The sequence below is a fragment of the Notolepis coatsorum genome (assembly GCF_963971535.1).
Source record: "Notolepis coatsorum genome assembly, chromosome: 1".
NCBI classification, from domain to species: Eukaryota; Metazoa; Chordata; class Actinopteri; order Aulopiformes; family Paralepididae; genus Notolepis; species Notolepis coatsorum.
The window spans coordinates 37136111-37159244 of record NC_140165.1 but is presented as its reverse complement, the minus strand read 5'-3'; the positions used below and the strand labels follow the sequence as shown (position 1 = coordinate 37159244).

The 23134-nt window shown below is 40.8% G+C and overlaps 1 protein-coding gene across 6 annotated transcripts in view; it reads left to right on the top strand.

The window, feature by feature from the left end:
- The window catches only part of LOC311242231 (inositol polyphosphate-4-phosphatase type I A-like), a gene marked incomplete at its 3' end in the record, with an annotated part of 159729 nt that extends 137178 nt beyond the window's left edge, over positions 1 to 22551 (top strand). For 3 of the 6 annotated variants that reach the window (XM_084331195.1, XM_084331194.1, XM_084331191.1), the window contains 4 exons: positions 273 to 370; positions 2303 to 2415; positions 6106 to 6260; positions 21158 to 22551. In XM_084331195.1, the coding sequence (XP_084187321.1) occupies positions 273 to 370; positions 2303 to 2415; positions 6106 to 6260; positions 21158 to 21290 (499 nt within the window). Of the gene's footprint in view, positions 1 to 272; positions 371 to 2302; positions 2416 to 6105; positions 6261 to 10547; positions 10729 to 21157 lie in introns of those variants that run through there. The other 3 variants (XM_084331193.1, XM_084331192.1, XM_084331190.1) reach the window with 1 other exon arrangement.
- Positions 22552 to 23134: the final 583 nt, after the last annotated feature.

The following is a 23134-nucleotide window of genomic DNA, read 5'->3' as shown; positions in this document are numbered from 1 at the left end:
GTTATATTGTTTACACTGCCTATTTTTATTCTATTTTTCTTTTTACTTCTCCACTGTACTATAATTCTATGTCTACCATGTCTTCTACTACTGTACCTGTACCTCCTCTCCCCCATGCTGCTATGATGCCTGAATTTCCCCAAGGGGATCAATAAATTAATATCTTATCTTATCTTATAAAAATGGAGGAAGGATTAATTGAGCTCACCCTCTGTCTGTGTGTAAGTGTGTTAACGTGCGTGTGTGTGTGCGTGTGTTAACGTGCGCTCTAGGTTCGGAGATACATCTCTTCAGGAGATGATCAACCTGGAATCTCTGGCCAGACTCAACTCTTACTATGAACAGTTCAAAGAGGTTCTGCCTGAAGACTGTAAGTATACTGTCAGCCGTGAAACTGTATATTTCTCCATTATTTCAAGGTAAAGATCCATCTGAATAAGATGTATTTGTTACTCCAGTGATTTTATATAATTAAATCAACATTGAACATGAATAATTCCCCCTAAAAGAAAAAAAAAATAAACCAGAAAATGCACATCTGTACTGACGTCAAGAGACAAACCGTGGATTTAGTGCTTTGGTAATGAATTGGAGGCAAGCTTTGTGTATTTATAGAATCGTTGGTTTACTTTAGCATCCAAATGGGCTGTTTTTAATTTTAGTGCTAACAGTTATCCCCTAGGGACTGTCTATGTTCCAGGCTTATTCTTTGGCTCCCAAGTCATACTTTAAAGGAACACGCTAACATCTGGGGAAATTAGCTAACCGTCTTCTCCAGAGAGAGACAAGAAGATAGATACCAGTTTCTTCTCTGTGCGTTCAGTAGGAAGCTATCTGGCTGCACATTAGCCTAGCTTAGCACAATGAATGGAAGCGGACAGTGACGGATAGCCTAGGCATTGTCCAACTAACACCTCTCCTGAAGGCTACCCGTCACTGTCCGCTTCCATTAATTGTGCAGGGCTATAACTTTTAAAATTGTATTGCTATATTGACATTACTATGGCCCATTCAACATCGATTATCTATTGTTCAGGATGTGGGAACGTTACATTTCTTCATTCATACATTGTTGTGTTAATACCGTTTAGAATATAAGTATGTTTTTAAGGTTTTCTGCTGTAATTCCAAAAACGAGAGTTATAGGCCCTGACGCATATGATAGATTATCGATTGGCGTTTCTTTCCTATACACGCTATATTAAAAAATTTAAATGTATATGATCGGTATACATTATGCTTCATCATGCGTGAAGGAAAGGGGGGGGGGGGTCGTTTATAATTCCTTGATCGTCAGTAACGGCTTTATTTAGTATGGGTTGATATATTGATCAGATGGTTTGCAGTGAAATTAATAAACAATCGGGCTGAAAATAACGTTACTGTCCTCTTACCGTTCGCCGATGAGACTGGAGGAAAAAGATCCCAATTATTTGACGCCGATCTCCTAGATCCATTTCCGGTTTGTATGGTGCAATAAACGCCGAAATCATATTGATTATTAAGTTTAGAAAGCGATCCCATGCACCCGAGTGTTTGTCTGGAGTCCCGTAACAAGATATTACTGCCGGAGGGATTTCCTCGACGCACCAGCGCCACTTCCGGTTTTGGTGAGAGTGTAACTCGCCCGACCATCCACCAGGCAGCAGTATTGAGGCGTTGCAATCTCATACAGGGTCCCGCTGCAGTCCGGAGGTTGGCTGGATGAATTATGAATGCCATGGGTGAAACTTTTTTATATTGATCCCAAAAACGGCGTAAGTCGTTCTTGGCATTCAACGCATGGCGGGCAAAAACGGCGTAACTCGTTCTTGGTGACCAATGTGTTAAGAGTACTAGTTAACTAATACTTTCATTAATTTTTAGTTATTTTCTTTTTCCATGCTGAATATTTTTTTCCCTGACGAGCGCATATCTGGCATACCAGCAGCAATATGGTTTGTTTCTTTAATATTTCAGATACTGAAATATATGCCAGATTCCAGAGGTCAGAGGTCATTAATTACATTAATTTGCAGAAGGATAATAATGTGTAAAAAAAAATAAAAATTAAATTTGTAAAACGTCAAATAAATAATAATAAGAGTCCTACAATTTGGGTTCAGTTTGTGAAGATGCAATTACTGATGAAAGTGCTCTTCTCCTTCTGGGCCATCAAGGCTCCAAGGCACCTCATTAGTCCTGTAAAAAATATATTTGCTATATTTGCTTGTTTAACAAACGACACAATTGTAGGTAAATGACATGCAAGTGTAGCCGTTTGTTCAGTGTGCCAACATGCTAACTCACACCTGCCCTGCAGGCCTCCCACGGTCCCGTTCTCAGACCTGTCTTCCAGAGCTGCTGAGGTTTCTGGGTCAGAACGTCCACGCCAGGAAGAACAAGAACGTGGACATCCTCTGGCAGGCAGCAGAGGTGAAACATGATGTTATGTTTGCTTCAATCACTGAATTAACCTCGCCTTTATTTGGGACAGGTATCTATTATGGGACGGGCCTCTAATTCCCATTACACAAAAGTCTTGCTCAGCAAAGATGGGAAATTCTATAATTTTTTTTATTTAAACCAGTATGGATATTACTTGTATGTTGTATGACATGTACCGGTATTAACACTTACAGATGTAGCCATTCGGACGGTCTACCCCTGCCGAGTTGTTTCCGGTGGTTGCCGTATTAACGGTATCAACCAGTAGGGGGCGCTCGGGTTACAACAGGTTACTTTTCGTCTCTAGGAAAAGGGGAGGGGAGAAACAGTGGGTGCAAGGGTTGTGTTCTCAGCTTGAATACCCAGTGTGCGAATGCGCTCACAGATCGAAGGTTTTCAAATGTCCAATCTTAACTAATTTAGTTTGCTCATAATTTTTTTTTAAATGTTAAATATATGAATATATTAATTCTGCACCAGATCCCCAGTGGTGCTTAGGAAAAGATGATCGATATGACTTGGCTCCTGCTCTTTCCATTAATGCCGTGATTCTATCAGCTTGGATACCGAGATTGACCTTATTCTCGAACATGTTTGTAAATATCTTCATAACTATCTTTGTAAAAAAAAAATTACTAACAATTTTACGGAAATCCTCCTCCGGATTCCTGAACGCGTGAAACGTTCTCCGTACGTGGGCAAAATGTATTGAAAACTTTATTAACAGATTGCAGAATCATTGCAGCTGGGTTCCCATGAATGACATATAGTTGACGCGTCTGTGGCTTGTGAAGGCTACTCGTCTGATCCAAAAATAGAATGTCCACAAGGTCCGTTGCAATAATACCCCCAACTGGGTTTATTTACACGAAACGATAATCGATGCACAATTTGCATGTGATATGAAGTAACGCCAACGGTAATATCTTGCACAACATAACATTCCTATACTACAAAAAAACGATTCACCAAACAATGATAACGTGCCGTGTCGATGTGACGAGACGTGACGACGACGGTCAAAAACTGTTAGGTTCTGCCGGTAACCAAACGCACCTGCTGTCATCAGTCCTGTTACCCATTAAGTAGCTACGTATGTCACCTACTGGTGAGCAACAGGAACTGATGCCACAAACCCAATTTGGCAGGCTGGCAGGCACAATGTATACAGGCAGAACTCAACAAAAATACATAAACAAAACAAATGCATAAAATATAACACATGGCACTACAACCATGTAAATTGGCTCTTACAGTACCATATATACGCTTACCCCTGGTTCTCCTAATAAAACAAGGCATTAGAATAATAGAAGCCTACTGTTGCTGGAACTATTCATTACACACATATACAGTACTTGTGTGTGTGCACTGAGCGCAGGTGGCCAGCGTGCATCTCCGTATGTATCTGCATCAGGATGCTGCATCGTTTACACTTTGAGTGCCGTTCACATAGATCTACGGTCCTGTCATCCGATCGTTGAGTTCCGGAAACGTAGATCTACATTTCTGTCACAGTATTTCTTTTATTATCTATATCCATTCATAATTCAGCGGGACACTTTGTGCATACTGTTCTGAGTGCGTCTAAGCTGGCAGACGGTATTATACCGCCCTCTAACGCCTTCGGCCAGTAATGCACCCGGTTAGAAATGGGTTTGTTTATTTTCTATACCTAGCTGCGGCATGGGGGCGGGTCCTAAACACTCCGGCAAAACACACGCTTATAGGGATGGCTTGGACAACTGACCCCGCCCGCCCGTTGAAGAGCAATGCCCAATAACGTCGGAGGGACGATCGCTGTGGATAACTGGAATGGCGATGAGATTATTGGATTCTTTTTTTTGCATTACTTCAGAGACCAGGTAACGACACTATATATGAAAGCTTGCGTTGATCTGATATTTATTTCTACTGTGATTGAAGCTATATGTGTTTATGTGTCTGGCTGTTCTGCCGTTGAGATGCAGGGGGGGGGGGGGGGGCGGGGCATTGCATGCGTGCACCACAAAGGATAATAGTGATGATCTAGCATTGATTTCAGGAAGATTCGATAAGCAGGCGAAAAATGACAACGTGTTTATTGAATTACACAAAAACGCTGTTTTCGTGTCTTTTGCCTGGAATTGCTCAGAAGCGGCCGGACTATGTTCATATTCAAAACGGTATAAAACGGAAATGTACGGATGAAAAAATAATCTGTTTTTTGCACGTTGACCAGAAGTAGCTCAATGAGACTTGACGCCGTTATTAGACCCATAGCGATACTATAAAATATAGGTTTAGTTCTACAAACTACAACTACATTTACATGGGTTTAATGGGCGGCACGGAAGTGGTCACTTCCCGGAAGGGGCGTGGCACTCAATGTTGTAATAAACTATAGATGTATATGGAATTCGTTAAACTTATCCTTTGTGTCTGTTGTCATTTGTGTGGGGTTCAACTCGTGAACAGTAAGATGTTTTTCCACTGGCTCTTATGATGTGCGCACTAAGCAATGTAATAAATAAATAAAACCAACAATAAATAATAACAATATAGAACAAGACAGTATATGGAATATTAATACAATCTATTCCACTATAGCTATATCCACACGATTGGCTTTAGTTCTTATTTAATTATTCACTGTCATTTGCAGTGTTCGTGTAGTGCTCACGATTCCTTGTTGAGTCATGACTATGAATGTAAAACGTATTATTGTTAATGATACAGATAGTCGTATTTATTATTATGATATTTATTTAATTCAGACTAGACTGGTGAAGGGAAACCGGGCATTTGCAGTCGCAGCGCCGAAACTCTGGAACAAGCTCCCACTAAACTTAAAATCTGCAAGGCCATGTTCAAAACCCACCTTTTCGCCATACAAAATCCATGAGCTTGTTTTGTATTGTAGTATGACTGGTGTATTATGTCCGTCCCTTCTCTATCTGCTTGGTTGGCCTGCATGTATTTTTTTCTGTTTTCATATTGTTCCTGTCTTTCTGTTTTTCTTTTTTCCCGGGCCCGATGTAACTATTGGTTTAAGGGGCGCAATATAAATAAATGTATCATATCATATCATAACATGTACATTAAAAGTAAAGCAGTGAAAACTGCTTTGCATCGTCGATGGCAACCAGATAAACAATTAATGTAGACCGGGCTTCTAATTGAGACCTTTGTCAAAATGCATAAAAATACCCGCCTTTATTTGGGACAAGCGTCTATTTGGAACCCAAATAATTTTAAGTTCATTTGAAGTTTTTTTTACAGTATGTATATTCCGAAAATAAATGAATGAGGTGCATTTCATCAGTGACATTGGGCTAATTTTGTTTCCCCAAGCTCTGCATCCCCCCTCTTCTTCTTCCACATGTCACCCGTTAAACAGGCTGTGGTTTAGGCTCGATGCAAACATGCAGCCATGTGGTTTAACCCTTTCAGTACCACACTACAGAAGGTTAACCTTTCACTACCACACTACAGACGCTTAACTGTCTGTAGCGTGGTAGTGAAAGGGTTAACCTTCTGTAGTGTGGTTGTGAAAGGGTTAATCATTTGTTGTGTGTCAGTGAAAGGGTTAACCTTCTGATTGTCGCAGTGAAAGGGTTAACCCTGTGGTAGCGCTGTAGTGAAAGGGTTAATATTGTCCTTTTCTTTTTTCCCTTCCTTCCCCGTCTTCATCCTCAGATCTGCCGCAGGTTGAACGGCGTGCGCTTCACCAGCTGCAAGAGCGCCAAGGATCGGACGGCCATGTCGGTGACCCTGGAGCAGTGTCTGATCCTGCAGCACGAGCACGGCATGGCGCCCCAGGTCTTCACACAGGCCCTCGACTGCATGCGGAGGTAGGTGGCCTTCACACTGCCTGAGTAGAAAAATAAAAAAAGAACATCTGCTGAGATCTGACCCTGATACTCCCGCTTGTGTTCGCTTGCTCCAATGCTACCCCAGACTGCCTACATTCTCTTTAAATTCTGCTCGTACGACATGAGTGATTACACTTCCTTGTCATTCAGTCTGTTTGTCTGTCGGTCCATTTGTCTTGTCTGTTTGTCTAATCTGTATGTGTTCAGTTAATCTCTGCAGTCTGTCTACCGTCTGTCTATCTCATTTGTGTCTGTGGAGCACTTAACCCATCACCTCCGAATTGTATTTTCTCCATCTTCGACCATCCTCATCCCCCTATTTCTCCTCCTCCATCCTCATCCCCCTGTTATCTGACCCTGCCTGCTGAGAGGGGGGGAAAAGGATTGGTGAAAATGAAAGGATGGAACTTCCTCCTTTTCTTTAAGCTTTAACCTTTTGGAGCGATGATGAATCAATCGCTTTTTAGTTAGTGAGGAACACGTCGTTTAGTGGACAACATTGCCTGCAGCAGTGACAATAAGTGTTAAATGGCTCAAAAACAGTCTTCGTGTCCATAAAAAAATAAATACTATTGGTCACAGTTGCTGGCAATATTGCCCCATCTACATCGCCTTAAAATGACGCCCATGTATCATGCCGTTTATTTACCAATACACCGGATATGATGTCATTGATGTGATGATGTCATTGATATGATGTCACCGGATATGATGTCATTACGTGCCATAGACTAGGGTGAGTACATACATAGGAACCTAGCTTACATGGAAAAGGGTATGAGTGGGTAGTGTGTATTTTGGGCATGTCCCTGGGGGTTATCAAGTGGAACAGTGTCCTGGGATCAGTTTTAAAGTCTAGGATTGGGAGCACAGACGATGATCTCTGGTCTGCACTGTAATGCAATGTCTCCTATAATGAATTGTACTGTAATGAACTCCTTTTTAAAAGATCAGCATAGGGGTGTGTTGGAAACGAGGGAACCTCTCATCATTGCACTGTGTGAGTGTCCTAAAGTATGACTTGGGAGCCAAAGTGGGCCACAAGTCTATAGTTGGTGGGAAAGCGTACCACACGAGAATATCCCCTTTGGGTCCCAAGCTGAAAAACATACTTGAACCCCTTTTTTGTTCTGTGTGTTCGAACAAGGCAGGCCACTGCCATGTACATGTCTGTGTCTGAGTTGAAGTGTACGTGACTTGTGTGTATATGTACCATGGGCAGACGTGCTATGCCACTGTTATGTTATGTCAAAAGGAGTGCTAATGTGACTGATGTTATGTTTTAATGAGTGTAACTGTACACTACTGTAAAACAATGTCCCAGGATGTCTTGCTGCACCATATTTGTGTACAATAAAAGAGTTGGCACCATCCCAAAGAACCCTGCATGGTGCTACCTCACCCTTTTCCTCTTCACCTTCACCTGTCCTCTCTCTCTTTCTTTCTCTCTCTCCTTTCTCCTCCCTGGCTGATGCTAAGCTACCAAGCTGCCCCTTTTGTGACTTTGTGGTTTGGCCCGGCTCGGTTCGGTACGGATCTGTTTTGATTTTGCCGTGATGACTTCCGAAGCACAAAGCATGCAGGGAAAGAGGCATGCACCCTGTGCTGCATGGCTGAATGCTGACAGATACCCCCCCCCCCCATCTTTCTTCCCTCCCTCCTTCCCTTGTTCCATTTCTCCCTCTCGTTCCCTAGTTCTCTTTTGTTCTCTCTCGGGTATGAAGTCGGAATTGAGGATGAGTTGGGGGGGGGGGGGGGGGGCAACACTTAAAGAAGTACACTGACATTGTCGTAACTTGTAACCATAGAATTATAAGGTCTATCTGAGGTCCATCTATCTGAGGTTTTGTTTAACCCTTTCACTACCCCACGGCAGAAGGTTAACCTTTCACTACCACACTACAGACCGTTAACCATATGTTGTGTGGCAGTGAACGGGTTAAACAAGCACAAAGCCCCCTTTAGTACAGGTGATATTCAGAGAACTGAGGTTGTTAATGTAAATGACCGTTCCCTCGCAATTTAAGCTACTGTAGCGCTCCTCTGCTCATCAATTAGCTTGAAAAGCACAGACCGGGAAATACACAATGGTATGCATGTTAATTGTTAATGGGAAATAAACGTGTTCTACAGTTGAAGAAACATGACAACTCAACAAGTGTTTTTTAGCAGCCAGTGGCAGTTTTTGTGTTGTCAATATCTTAGCAATTGCATTCGAGGATGATTTAGGGAGATGCAGCTCAAGGAGTCGCTCAGTCTGACTGCTCTCCACACTTGGTCAGCGCTGTGCCAGAGCAGGATAAAGTCGCTGCTGCGCATGCGTCCCACAAATGTCCCCTGCCAGATCGTGAGTGAGGTGACAAGTGACAGCCCAATATTACAAGAAGATTGGTACCAATTCCACCGTCTGCTGCTAATACTGTCCAATAAACATACAGCTAAAGTGTTAGTATACACAAGAGTGAATTGGACACTTCTCGTCATACAGTGGGTAGATTGACCGCAGAACCTATTGGGCAAAATGTCAGTATATTTCTTAATACAGGTGTTTTATCAAATCATGAATTGAGTTCCAACTTAATTCCCCTGACAAATGGATATCACTGGTGTGTGGACTTCAAGGCAAATCGGGCAGAGGGAAGATCGGGCGGGTTTAGAATTACTCGTTGGCAATGTTGGCAATAAGAATGCATTTGAAATCACGCCAGTGTTATCCTTTAAAGGATACCAGGATGCTGAATTTATTTTGTGCACATAATCACGCCCACATCCAAAAACCCTGCACACATTAATTTTGTTTAACAGCTATTGAGAGTAATTGAGTTTGAATATGGCCACCAGTGATGTCATCAGGTACATTGAATTCTTGTATTGTCTTAATTACAGCTCGATTAAATGATAAGGCAGCAGTCCCTATAAGACAAGGTATTGCTATGTTTTTCATCTACATCATTTCACGGAGCTGTAATTAACACAAGGATATAATGTCCTCAATGATATTACTGGTGACCATATTCAAACAAATTTACTCTCAATAACTGTCAAACCAAATGAATGTGAGAAAAGCTGTTTAGAGTTTTTTGGATGTGTGCGAGATTATGTGCAAAATGAATCTGCATTGTTTTTTGGTGAAGCAGGGTTGAACCCAATAAGCTTTTCCCTCCTTCCTTCCTTCCTTCCTTCTCTCTCTCCCTCTCTCACCCCATGTCTTAGGAATGTGTAACATGGGCAGCCATTGCTGAATCTTCTCTTCTTTTCTTAAATATGTAGAACATCTCTTACTTTTCTCTTCTGTATCGCCCCCTCTCCCTCTCTTTTTCTATTTCCCCCTTTTCTCTTCCTCTGTTTCCTGTGTCGACAACATGTCGCATCTCACGACTTCTCATTTGAACTATTTCTCTACTCAATTCTTTTTTTTTTATTTATTTTGTTGGGTTTTGATTGTTTATTTATTGATTTGTGTTTCTTACATGAATATCTTGTTCATTGTTGTCTTATTCTTTGGATTACATGTGTATTTACTTTCTTGATTATATTTATTTATTTGCTTTTTATTTTCTTGGCTGTTTGTTTTCATTCATCTTTTTTCCATGTTTATATTTGTTTTATGCTTTTATTTATTCCTATTCATATTTATATATTACTTGTTTTTTGTTTATTTATTATTATTTTTACAAACCTAAATCCCCATATTTCCCATTCTAACATGATCATGGCTGTGACTTGACTGCTTCATCGTTGTGGTTCGATTGCCTTTAAATCTTTTGACCATTCCATCTGTGGACACATGCATGGGTACCTGCCATCTGTCTGTCTGGCCGCCCTCCCACACTGTCCACTCGTCGTCCCTCCCTTCTTCTCTCCTCTCCTCTCCTCTCCTCTCCTCTCCTCTCCTTCTCACTTTCCTCTCCACCCTCCCTCACCTCTCCCTCCTCCCAATTCTGCCTCCTACCGTTCATCCCGCCTCTCGCTCTTCCCTTCCCAACCCTCTCTCTGTCCTCCTACACCCTCCGCACCCCCCATTCCCCCATTCTCCCGTTCTCTCCCACCACCACCTCCTGTCCCCTCCCTCTACCCCCCCCCCCACATGAACACACAACATCCATCCCCCATCTCTCCTCCCTCTTCTCTCACTCTCTATCTCTACCCCCCTTCTCCCACCACCCATCCCTTCTCTCCTTCCTTCCTTTCTTCACAACCCTCCCTCCCTCCTTCTCTCCCACCTCCTCCTCCCTCCCACCTCCCTCCGCCTCCTCTTGCCATTAGCATTGGGACGAGGGAGGGGGTGATCCAGAAGAATCTGAGCGGCCTGCTGCCTGTGCGTGACTTCCGTCTGGACCCCAGCCTCCTCTACTCCCTCCCTCTGCTGGCCCTCAGCCCCAACCTCCTGGTGGTCTGGATCTTCCTCAGCGTCGCCTACTTCCTGGCCAAGCTCCGCTGCAGCTGAGGTCGTAGGGGAACTCGTTGTGGACGATGCAGATGATGATGTGGAGGATGATGATGATGATGGGAATACTCAGCAATGCGGTAGAAAAGACACAGGAGATATCCAGGACTGTGAATGTGGCGAGAGAAAGCAATCACACGGGTCCCGCTTGGTGTGTGCGTCGGAAACCTCAATCAAAACAACACACTTTCCTATGTGCCATGCCCGCTTCCTGGCCAAGTTCCACTGCGACCTGAACGGGGACTCGGGGACACACATTATTGAAAATATAAGAGACATATACTCTCTCTCTCACACACACACACACACACACACACACACACACACACACACACACACACACACACACACACACACACAGACACAGACACAGACACACACACACACACACACACACACACACACACAGTAGGGAGCAGGGAAGACCAGAAAAGGGTGTATGAGGGTGTGGGGATGCAATGAGCAAGCAAACAAAACTCACAAAAGTCGTGTATCTGACTTTGTGTGTATGAAAAATGTCATAGAGACACATTTTCATCTAAGTGTGTATCAGAAACACTCGAGGACCCTATAGTTCCAGGCTGAGCACTGGCCTCCGAGTCGCATGGGTCTTTCTCAGCGTCTGTTTCCATTTTCATTGGCGAGCTCCGACGCAGAAGGGTGTACACTGTATGCACAACTCGTACACAATAGGTTAGTGAAAAACAAGTACACACTTGTGGTCCACGCGTGTGTGTACTTGGGAACGCACCCATATATATACGTGGCACTGCGTGTTTCTGAAACACACACAAATACGAACATGAAGCATTCCCCACCCCCATGTCAAAGCCCAAGCACTTCCTTGGATCGCTTGGCTGCATCACACTGTATCTTTTTGTCCCTCTCAGTCTCTGCGAGCAGCAGACTGGCAGGGAGCTAGAGGGCTAGTCAATCATCTCTGCATACAATTGGTTTCATGTTGGATGCGTTTGGACGATGGCTTCATATTCTAAACCGTTGGAACTAGGAAGCCAAAAGCGATCCTCTCGGTAGGTGTACCCATAGATATGTATAAAGGCTAGATGGCGCAAGGCGGAGTCTCCCGCGTAGTTCACCGGCGGCCATCTTGCTACAGTTAACTACTGCTTTAAGGTGAGTGATCTGCACAAACAAAAATACTCTTAACCCGCTGAAATCTTGACTGATTTACAAACGGTTTGGTTTATTACAAACGTTATTAACCTGGCTATGATTCTTGCTTGGAAGAATTCTTATTAAAAAAAAATTCATATGAAAGTCCATTATAAGTATGCAGTATGATAACATCTCTGATGTTTTTAACAAACCAAACGGTTGAAAATTGAGCAAGCTATGGTTATTTCAATAGTACATGCACTATAGACATTCATGTTATGAGTGGGTGCGTGCTACCATGTAGCAAGATGGCCGCCATGTGGCAACGTCGGTCTCTGTTGGCCAGCAGCGTGGGTGAGTCATCTACGGTAGTCTTTATATATATCTATGGGTGTATGTGTACACTTGCATATCTACAGCCGCACCTACCAATGGACAGCCACCTCTACAGCGTTCCGCCTGCCCTCTGTGTTCTCCTGGCCAATGGGATTGCACCAGGAAGTTGACGTTAAAGGGGTCTAGAGATCATGTGTGCAGTTTGTTGCCGTCATCCAAGCGCCACTGCCTGCAGTATCGATGTGACACCCTGTTGTCCCCTAACCCAGAATATCAGTATTGTCAAATACAAAGTAAGAGTTTGTATATCGGTGAAACATAATACTTAAGTTGTTCTAGCTTGAAATTACATCACAGTTGTTGTGAGTGGCTATGTATAAATATGCAGATGACACATGTGTTTTCGACACGTGATTATTATGGCTAGACTTTTTTCTGATGATCTGATTTTGAGTTTGTAGCTTTATTTATTTATTATGTCTTCCACATGCGGCTGCACATATCGTAAGCCTCATACGATAATTGCCCAAGTAATTTTTCAAGATTTTTGGGAAAGAAGAAAAAACACATTTTCCAGCAAATGTGTACAAGTTTTTGATTAATATTTAGAAAATAAGTTCCACAAGATGTATCAACAAGTTTGCAAAAACACAACAACCATTGCGTAACAAAATAAGGTGACTTTTAAACTAAATATGTCGTGACTTAGGCATTTTTTTCCTCTTACATACATACAGGTGCAGCTCAATAAATTAAAATATCGTGGAAAAGTCAATATATTTAGCTGTATTGATGCAGTAATTTGTGCAAAAGGAGCCCCAACCAAGTACTGAGTGAACATACATGAACATACTTTTCAGAAGGCCGACATTTCTATATACAAAAGAAAAATACATCTATTTTAATTTTTTTATTGGTGATACAGAAGTTTGGGCTTTCATGAGCTGTAAGACATAATCATCAAAATTAAAACAAATAAAGGCTTGAAATATTTCACTTTGTGTGTAATGAATATAATCTACAAGAGTTTCGCTTTTTTAATTTAATTACTGAAATAAAATAACTTTTCCACAATATTCAAATTTATCGAGCTGCACCTGTAGATGTCATACACTAAGGCAGTTGTTTTACTTGCCTAAGTCATGCGATCGCCGTCTGTATGTAACGTTAAAATGCACAAGTCACACAAGTGAGTTTTTGAACGTAACAAGCGGTCTGATTGGCTGAGGACATAGGCACTAAGACAGGGCGATGCAGCAGAGTGAGGAGAGTACAGTTAAGCAGAAATCTCAATTTGGCCAAAATAAATTACGTAGGCAATTATCGTATGAGGCTAACGATATATTACAGGTTTGGGTAAAGAAAAAAGCTTTATCTTGGCAAAAAATCAAGCCAACATGTGTTGGTTAAGATTCTCTTTTAGTTGTTTTAATTGTTTCATGCAGACATATTTATAAGTTGCATTTCCTCAGGTCTCCCTCCATTTCTTTTGTATAAACCGCTGAGGAGACATTTCATTTCCACGTCAGCTTATGCACTTTGTAACAGACCCGGATCAATTACCAAGAAGCCCTCAGTCGTTGTGTTGTCTGAATGGAGAAACCTCATACTGCATAAGCACCTCAACGACACTAGAGTAACCTGGTTACTCTACTACACTCGTTGTGATATTTAATATGAGGTTGGCTCATTTGGAATAAAAGTAAATTAGTCATATTAAGATTAGTAGGCTGTGTGTAAACATAGTATCGTAAAGGACTACTGAGTACAACTTGGGCACCGATTGCACTTTACAGCCAGTTCAATTGGTTTCATTGTGCCAAACCCAAATAACTAAATCAATTTGGACTTGATCCCAGGTCTGCTTTATCTCTCTTGTTGTAAGATTAGCTTTGTCTTGCCAATTGACACTGTTGAATCTATTTTTCTTAGATTTTAGTAAGCCATTTCTAATTGGCTGATTCTGGAATGTACGATTGTAGGATATCCAGGGCCGATGTTATTGATTATGCAGTGCAGTATACACATCATATAGGTACCCTTCTCTCTGTCGAGCATTTATCGATGATCAGTATCCGTTTACATTTGCTCAAATGTTTACCGTGTTCTTGGGGAAAGAAAGTTCACCACGGCTAACCGATGCAGTTCAATGTGGTTATATTTTGTTATATAGAGTTATTATATGAGCAATAGAGTCATATGTGTTTTCGGGGGAATTCGTTTAATTTAGTTCATATAGTAACGCCGCTATGTTTGCAGCTGAGCTACGATGCAAATGAACGGCGAAGGATGACGCAGAATGTATACGTGTGCTTGTGCCAAATGCTTCAGTGAGCCTTTTTTAAGCTCGCAAATCGCGGTTTGAAGATCTCTCCTTCCATATAGTCTTGGTTAGGATGGATTTAAACCGTTCGTCTGAATCCAGTCCACTTCCGCAGCGAAGTAAGTGCCCCAGAAATTAGGCATATGCGCTTTATATACTATAGGGATCAGTGCAATTCACTTTCAGCTCAAGTTAATATAATGATGATATAGTATCACTTCTTAATTGATTGAACAGAAAGTTAATTGGCCAATCCTCATGCTAGTACAGTCATTTTACTTCCAAAAACATGCACTTTCCTTAGAGCTTCCAAGAGTCATTGCATTACCCTTTCCTAGCAGTATTGAGCACACCGTAGAAACTAGACGGATATTATTTGTGGTATTCATGATTTGATTTTAAACTGTCAACGCACTTTCGAGTTTCCCCCCCAGAAGTGAAAACGCAGCGCTAGTCGCTTTCAGGGTTGATTAAATCACATTGAAAGGGACGAGGCTTAGTCCAGGACTAGGTTTAACCCTTTTCAGCTGTAGATTAGAAGCTTGAGAACTGAACATTTAAACCATTATGTCACAGTGGCTACTATTGACGGCTAATAGAGTTATCTCGAATTTTCAAACGATAAGGAAAAACATTCCAAATAATGTACAGATGTATGTTTGATGTTAATTAATGTAATAATCAATAGTGGTCCGACACAGTCTTATACGTGCCATTTCCATACAACGAGTAACATGGTGCACACTAGATGTTAGCGTATCGCTGGAGTGAGTCGCAGCAGTGAATGGAGTTGAAATCCACTGTCCCATAGACCTACAATACATGACTGTTGCAGTGTCTCATCTCCCAGAAGCAAAGAGGCTCCATCTGGTTTAGAATGAATGACCCAGTAAAGAAATGGATCAGACCAAAATAGCCTCTGCAGGGAGCCTCTCGTTCTTATTACCCCTCGTCTCGACATACATATAAGTATGCACGTGCATATATTCTATGCACACACGCACACACACACATTTGCACATATAGACTTGCACACACTTTCTTTCTCCCTCGCATACACTTACAATACACAGCATTGATCACCAAACATAGTTACACACCAAAAAAGATTTCCTAGATTCTTTTGGACTATTTGCCATTTACGGACTGCTGTTGGTTTTCAACATTTTCAAATGGTTAATTTGATGGCTATTATTATCGTTACTCACTTTTGGAATGGTAACGGTTTATATGTTATTATATACAATTACTTTAGGCAGATATACATACAAATATTTCTCTGTTTTACCTTTTATTTATGTATTTATTTTTCAAACGTGTGTTCATTGTGTAAAAATCTGAAATCTTGCGTTCATGAGTAGAGGTTTAGAACTACCTCGGGATACTATCAAGAGACAGCAATGATACATTTACTTGAAATCCACATGTATAATATAAACAGACATTAGCTCCACCTGCTGTTAGACAACGGTAATGTCAAAAAAGAACATTTAACTGGCATTAATTAAGTGGGAAATAATGAGCAAATATTGGCTTAGGCTCAACTAATTTCATCAACAAAACAGATCAGTTTATTGTTGTCTAAACCAGCTAGATTGTAGCCAGCCATACTCAATAGTTGCAGTGATGCTAGCATTGCTAACAAACTATTTATAGGGAAACAAATGTAGAACCTTTTTCCCCACACAATGTGACAAGTATCCAAAATCAAATTACATTGGAAATGTCCAGGTATTCTAGCATCTCATCATAGCAGACCTGGGCAATCACGGCCCACGGGCCACTTCCGGCCCTTTGGGCGTCCGTGTCCGGCCCGCGGTAAATTTTTACAATTGGGGATAATGAATATTGAGCAGAATTAAGTTCAAGTTATCATTGGTTCGGCCCTCCAACACAGTTCAGGTTTCTCATGTGGCCCCTTGTAAAAATGAATTGCCCACCCCTGCATCATAGCCTTCTTGTCTGCTGTCTCGATAGTCCCCTAGTTCCCATTATAATTCTGGCTAGTTTAAGGATACTTTTGCACTGGCCTAAATTGATAAACACTAGCTTACTTCTATCCCTGCATCAGAGATTGAATCACTGATTGGGCCTTTAGATAAAACATCATTCCCATAACAACCAAGTCTCAGCTCCGTCGCTGTCTGTTTCTGTTTTATTCAAATGCAACAAGAGATTTTTTTTATAGCAAAGCCTAAGAAATCGCCATCGCAGCAGAGATAGAAAATATGTTTGTATCGCTATATATAAATTATATTGAAATGCTTGTATGTATAAATGCGTATATGTTTGCTAAATATATTTATTTATTAATAAGCAGAGTATATATATATATAAATATATAATATTATTATGCTTGTTGTGCCATATTTGTCATGCCAGTGTGACTTTCTATATCAAAGGCAGGTTTTTACCTCTGGTTGATGTTTTCAGGTATCTGTAGATATCAGGTATCTGTATATATCTGTAGATACCCTGTGATATCACTGGTGTTTCAGGACCAGACCTGGGTCAGTTACTGTTTGATTACTTTGGAACTTTTGCTTTGGTGTGCCTGGAGATCAAGGCGGGCAAGGTGTGCACTTGAGTATTGTCCAGGGTGGTGACCAGGGATCAGGGGTGTAAAAAGTACCCAGAAATTATACTTAAGTGAAAGTATAGGTACCGTCTTAAAAAAACACACTTGAGTAAAAGTAAAAAAGTGTCTACTATTAAATAGGGATGTCCGATATTTTTTTTTTTCTATAGAAATGATGTCCGATATTATCGGCCTACCGATATTATCGACCGATATCGGCATTAAAATGTGATATCGGTTGATATCGGTATCGGAAATTAAGAGTTGGACAATATCGGTGTATCTGTAAAAAAGCCAATATCGAGCATTAAATGTACTTAAGTACTCAAAAGTAAAAACCTTTTTTCTGACTGTCTATTCTTCTGATAGCAGGTGTTTAATCAAAGATCCCCGCTTTCTAGTCTTGCACAAGGACCAATCAGCATGGGTATGGGCGGGTTAATTTTCCATTGATGGGGATTTGATTGGCTGTTTTTAAATAAAGTGCGGCCGCAGGATTAATAACGTTAATGTTAGTTTGGCCAGAGAAACAAATATACTAATTAAAATGTTGGACCTGCGAGATTTGTACTTTGTAGGTCTGCATTTTAAATGTAAGGAGTAAAAAGTATGTTTTTTTTTTTTAAATGTAATTGAGTAAAAGTGCAAGTATACAAACCTAATAATACTTGAGTGAAGTACAAATCCCCCAAAACAGTACTTAAGTATTGTAACGAAGTACAATTACTCAAGTACTTTACACCCCTGCCGGGGATCCAGTGATACAGAAACTTGTCATGGAAAATCAGGATGATACCAGGTTAAAATAGGGTATCGGAGTCATATCAGAAATTAATGCCCCAATACTAAAATGGACTTATCTCAAACTCTGACCCTCTTTTCTTGATCCTCAAATCACAACTGTTGCTTTCCCTGGACAAATATTGTTTATGATGGGGGGGGTCAAGAAAAGATGATGGAGTTAGAAATATGTCAATTCAACACTGAGAGCAAGAGTGAAATAAAATAAAATAATAAAAGGAAAATAAAGAAGTGACTTGATTTTCTCCCTTTTTCCTTAGAGTAAGGAGGCACCGTTACCACTCTCAATCCCATCAATCGTGTTTTTACTGAACAGTATAGACATAGACCAGGGGTGTCAAACTCAAAACTCAAACCCAAATTACCAAGGTGGCTGCAATTAAAAATACAGATGATTTTCTGGGTCGGACACATAATAATACCTAAAAAAGAAAAAGGTGCATTTTCCTGATGTGGTTGATTGATTGATTGACAACTTTATTAACAGATTGCAGAATGGGTACAATACAGTACGGCTCAATACAAACAACTGTTAAGAGAATGCAGACCAGAAAAAGTCTTTTTGGCACTTGCTTATTGGTCAATCTATTCCATTTGTGCAAATACTAGCTCAATATGCTGTAAATGCACTTCTGTTCATTCTCTGAAATGAATTAGAATAATGATGCATTTGCAAGCTAATAGCTATTAAGTTTCAATTAGTTATTCACCCACACTAGTCTGTAAGATTAGCAATTCTAGGTTCAACTGATTCTGGAAAACCTGAAAATCTGTTTTTACCATAGATTTCACCTATCTTGTGCAAAAAGAAAAAAAAAATCCCACAGATTTGATTTCAGTTTAGGCATGATGAATTGGCAATAATCCACTTGATAAAGTAAAATGAGTTGCAACCGGATAATACCATGGCTCGAGTTGAGTGAAAACAGATGACTGACGAGCTTTTAAAAGCAAAAGTAAATAAAAACATAAGGTAGCCTTAGCCTACAACAGAAGACTAAATATTGGGTCCACAAAAGCAGATCGATACATTTTTATTAAATAAAAACACAATGCAGGTGCAAGGTCGGGACATTTGCACAAGGTGCGCTTGATTTCTATTACAGGCCAGTTGAATTGCGTGAGGTGAGGCAGCGGGCCAACATTTATTGATAAGCACATTCAGTATGGGGGCCGGATTTGGACCACGAGCCTCGAGTTTGATACATGTGACTTAGAACATCAGTTTGGGGTCATTGGACAAAACATTATTGAGATATATAAATAACATTTTCTCCATTAAAGAGATCTAACATGCTGTTAAAATGCAGCCAATCAATTCACTTTGCTTTTGAGTTCTAGCGTGTTACACATTTATTCTTGGTATCATAGTTTAGTATTGGGGAAATGATTAGTTACCTGTTTTAGCCTGGCATTGAACAGATATCAGATCCATTAAGGAGGAAATTAAAATAGATTATACTGCATCTCATTCGCCTTGGCCTAAAAACCCAAAACAAATTGTCTTAAGTTTATATTGTCCAGCGAATGTAACGGATGCGTTTGATACTCATCAACTGTCTGATACCTTAAGTGTATACGGTAACTCAAAATTCAGATTTGAACTGTGGGGGTGGTATTTATGTGTTAATAATTGTGCCAGGCAAGACCAATCAATCAAAACATTTTATTGTTTTTTAAACCAAAGTTAGTCATTCGACCAAAGGTTTGATTGAGATTAATAAATTTGCTCTGAAATGTGACGTTCACCATCCTTGATGATCAATGCTTTTTAGATTTCTTCCTTTTTTTTCTCATGAGAACACGGTGACAGTCAATAATCTCAGTATCAGCTTTAACCATGTAATGTCCTCCTGTACACGCCATGCCAAATGTATATATCGGTAGGACAAAGGAACTTATAAATGTATAATATTAAAAGCCATTATCTTATTTTGACATGTCTTTTTTTGTAATTTTTCCCGCCATATGAAATTTTGCAGTCATTGGGAGTGAACGTGTTTGCTCATGTTAAAGGGACAAATACATCTACCGCCTTTAAAGTTCACCATGCTTGTTGGGGCTCGCTTTGATACGAGTATTTGTCAGAACCATGGAATGCCTGCACGAAAGAGGCAAAACGTGGGTCTAACGTGGCTAAACGGAGTGTCTCATAACAGACCAGGAGGCGTCGAAGGCTGGGACCAAATAGTTCTTCCAAGTGTTGTAGATCTTAGTGTGTATTTTAACCTGTTTTAACTACCGGGAGGGGCTTACACCGTAAGGGCAGTTCATATAGTTGCTGGTAAGTTGTGTTTAATAACAGAAAGGTACACTGAATAGACTTGGTTAGACCACACATTGAACAAGTCTAAACTTTCTGGCACACATTGAATTAGTCTAAACTTTCTGGCACACATTGAATTAGTCTAAACTTTCTGGCACACATTGAATTAGTCTAAACTTTCTGGCACACATTGAATTAGTCTAAACTTTCTGGCACACATTGAACAAGTCTAAACTTTCTGGCACACATTGAATTAGTCTAAACTTTCTGGCACACATTGAATGAGTAAACTTCCTGGCACACATTGAATGAGTCTAAACTTCCTGGCACACATTGAATGAGTCTAAACTTCCTGGCACACATTGAATGAGTCTAAACTTCCTGGCACACCCTTCCATCACTCATTCCTCCCAACCATATCCGTCTGTCATTCATCCATCCAAATATGCCTTCAGGTCTTCAACAGTTCATGTCAAACTTTTGTGTTTAGCGTTTTTTAGATTTGACCAACGCTGATTCTGCTTCCCGATATACATACAGTATATTTTTGGCCACATTGAAGTATATTAGATCTCTGATGGGGAAATGGGGGGAAACGGTTGTCTAAGATTGGTACTCTGTATCGGATGGTACTTTAGGAAGTGTTGTTGACCATTTTAAAACGTGCCATCGGCGCATCTCTAGTTCTGTTCTTTTGACAGTTATGTCTGGCCGTCTCCTACTCATCATCTGTCTAACACCAACCCTTGCTGTGCTTCTTTTTTTGTTTTGTCATTATATCTGTGTTCGCTCCACCCCTCTCTCCTCTCTCTCTCCTACCTCCCCTCCTCCTTTTCTGCTCACGTTCTCTCTTCCTCCCATCGTCTTCCCTATCTTTCTCCTCCCTCCTGCCTTTCTTCCTCTCCTCCTCTTCCCTCTCTCCTCATTTACCTATCCTCCTCCCTCTCCCATATCATCCTCCTCTTCCTAACCTCCTGCATCTCTCCTCGTCCTCCCCTGTTCTTCCCAGTGAGGGGTGTAGAAGGGAGAACACCATGAAGAACGTTGGATGCAGGAAATACGCCTTCAACTCGCTGCAGCTCAAGGCCTTCCCCAAACACTACCGCCCCCCCGATGGAACCTTCGGAAAGGTCGACACCTGATTGGACCGCGTGCTAAGGAACTCTGTAAGGTCGGAACTCTGATTGGACTACTGTGTGGCTACTGTGTTTTGGATGGTCAAAACTGATTTGAGCGCCATTTAGCCAAGGTGCTGTTTCCGGGGAGAAGAGGACAAACTAGACGGAGCTAAGAAGCCGTCAGATCTGCACTTGGAAGTCTCTGTATGAATAGCCTTGATATACAGCCGCTGATAGACCGAGTTTTGAGCCCCTGTTCTAGAACTAAAGGTTCTTACCAGTGTGTAAGTGGTTTCACATTGACAACACTGACGAGCACAAACCTTATGTTCTAGAAAATGACTACAGTTGACATCGAGTGAGCCATCACTCCAGCCAGGGAATACGTTTGGTATTGACAGACTGTTGATGGAAAAAGATGTAGAGTCAATATTAGTGTTAGTATCTTGGATTTCCAGATGGAGAAGACTAGTGCTATCTTGTTATTATATTGGTAAACGCAGCAACAAACCCAACAGGAAGTCAACTCAACACAACAAACATTCCACTGAAACCATGGATATGTAAAAAGTTTCTTTGTGACATGATGAGGCACCTAACGTTATGCTCAGCTGTCACAGAATCACGCATTCCCTGGCAATAAAGACAATGGAGCAGAATTATGCAGCTAACAAGGCGGCCACTAAAAAGTGCAGTGATTAAAATCTGTCTTATCTGCAGCTCTGGTCTTAGTTGTTATAAATATCCATGCACTGATGAAGTGAATGTTTCCCATGCTATATTCTGTTATTAAGTTTTTTTCTTTTTATGTAAAACAGCTGATGACATTGAATAATTATCTCACTACTGGTTTGAGTGATCAGTTTGAGTAACACCCAACTGTTATTCAGCAGCTAAATTTCTGACATGTTTAACACCTATCCAAGTTAGCAATCTGCAGCCTACAAGAACAACAGAATACATGGTGACCATCTTGGATGTACCATAGCTCCAATCTATGACTATTGTGCAGGGGTGGGGGGTCCACTACGAATTTGAACAATTATCTTGGGGCAAGAAGAATGTTTTTACTGTTCATCATGTTTGCTAGGATAGTTATGTAGTTTTGAAATACCCCAAAACGTCACAGAATCCAAGTCAGTTATCTCTGTTTTGCATCCGTTGTTTACCATGTATGTGTACAGGGATTTGTTGTTGTTGTTTTTAAAAGCAACTTGACAACAGCTAATATCTATTGGATGTCCCTGCAGGACTTATTTTGTTCTAATAAATCATTTCATACAGATTGATAATCACATGTCACCTCATGGATAATATTGGCCCCGATATTAGATTGTCTATCCACACTTATTGAGGAATAGACACAGGGCTATGTCAGGAGGAAATAGTACTAAGGTACTATTAACAATATGAAATGATAGCAATGAAATGATGAATGATAGATTGCTTAATAAGAAGCTCACTGCAAAGTGGCACAGCAGGGCAGTCTTTGTCATGTTTCATGAGAACCCTCTTGTTCTAATTTCATATGGCCATTATACTAAATTAAGTCAGCACTCTTGTTCTAATTACATATGGCCATTATACTAAACTAAGTCAGCACTCTTCTTCTAATTACATATGGCCATTATACTAAACTAAGTCAGCACTCTTGTTCTAATTACATATGGCCATTATACTAAACAAGTCTATGCATTTCACTTTCCTTTCTTTCTATTCTTGAGAGAGCCTTGACATGAAATATTCAGAGCGTGGAACTACGCACAATGTTGTAATTGGCCTGTGATTTAAGTTCTGTCCATGTGTTCGTTGATATTTTATATTTTACCGTCATTGTGTCTTTAAGGCTATTTCCCTCCCCCATCAGC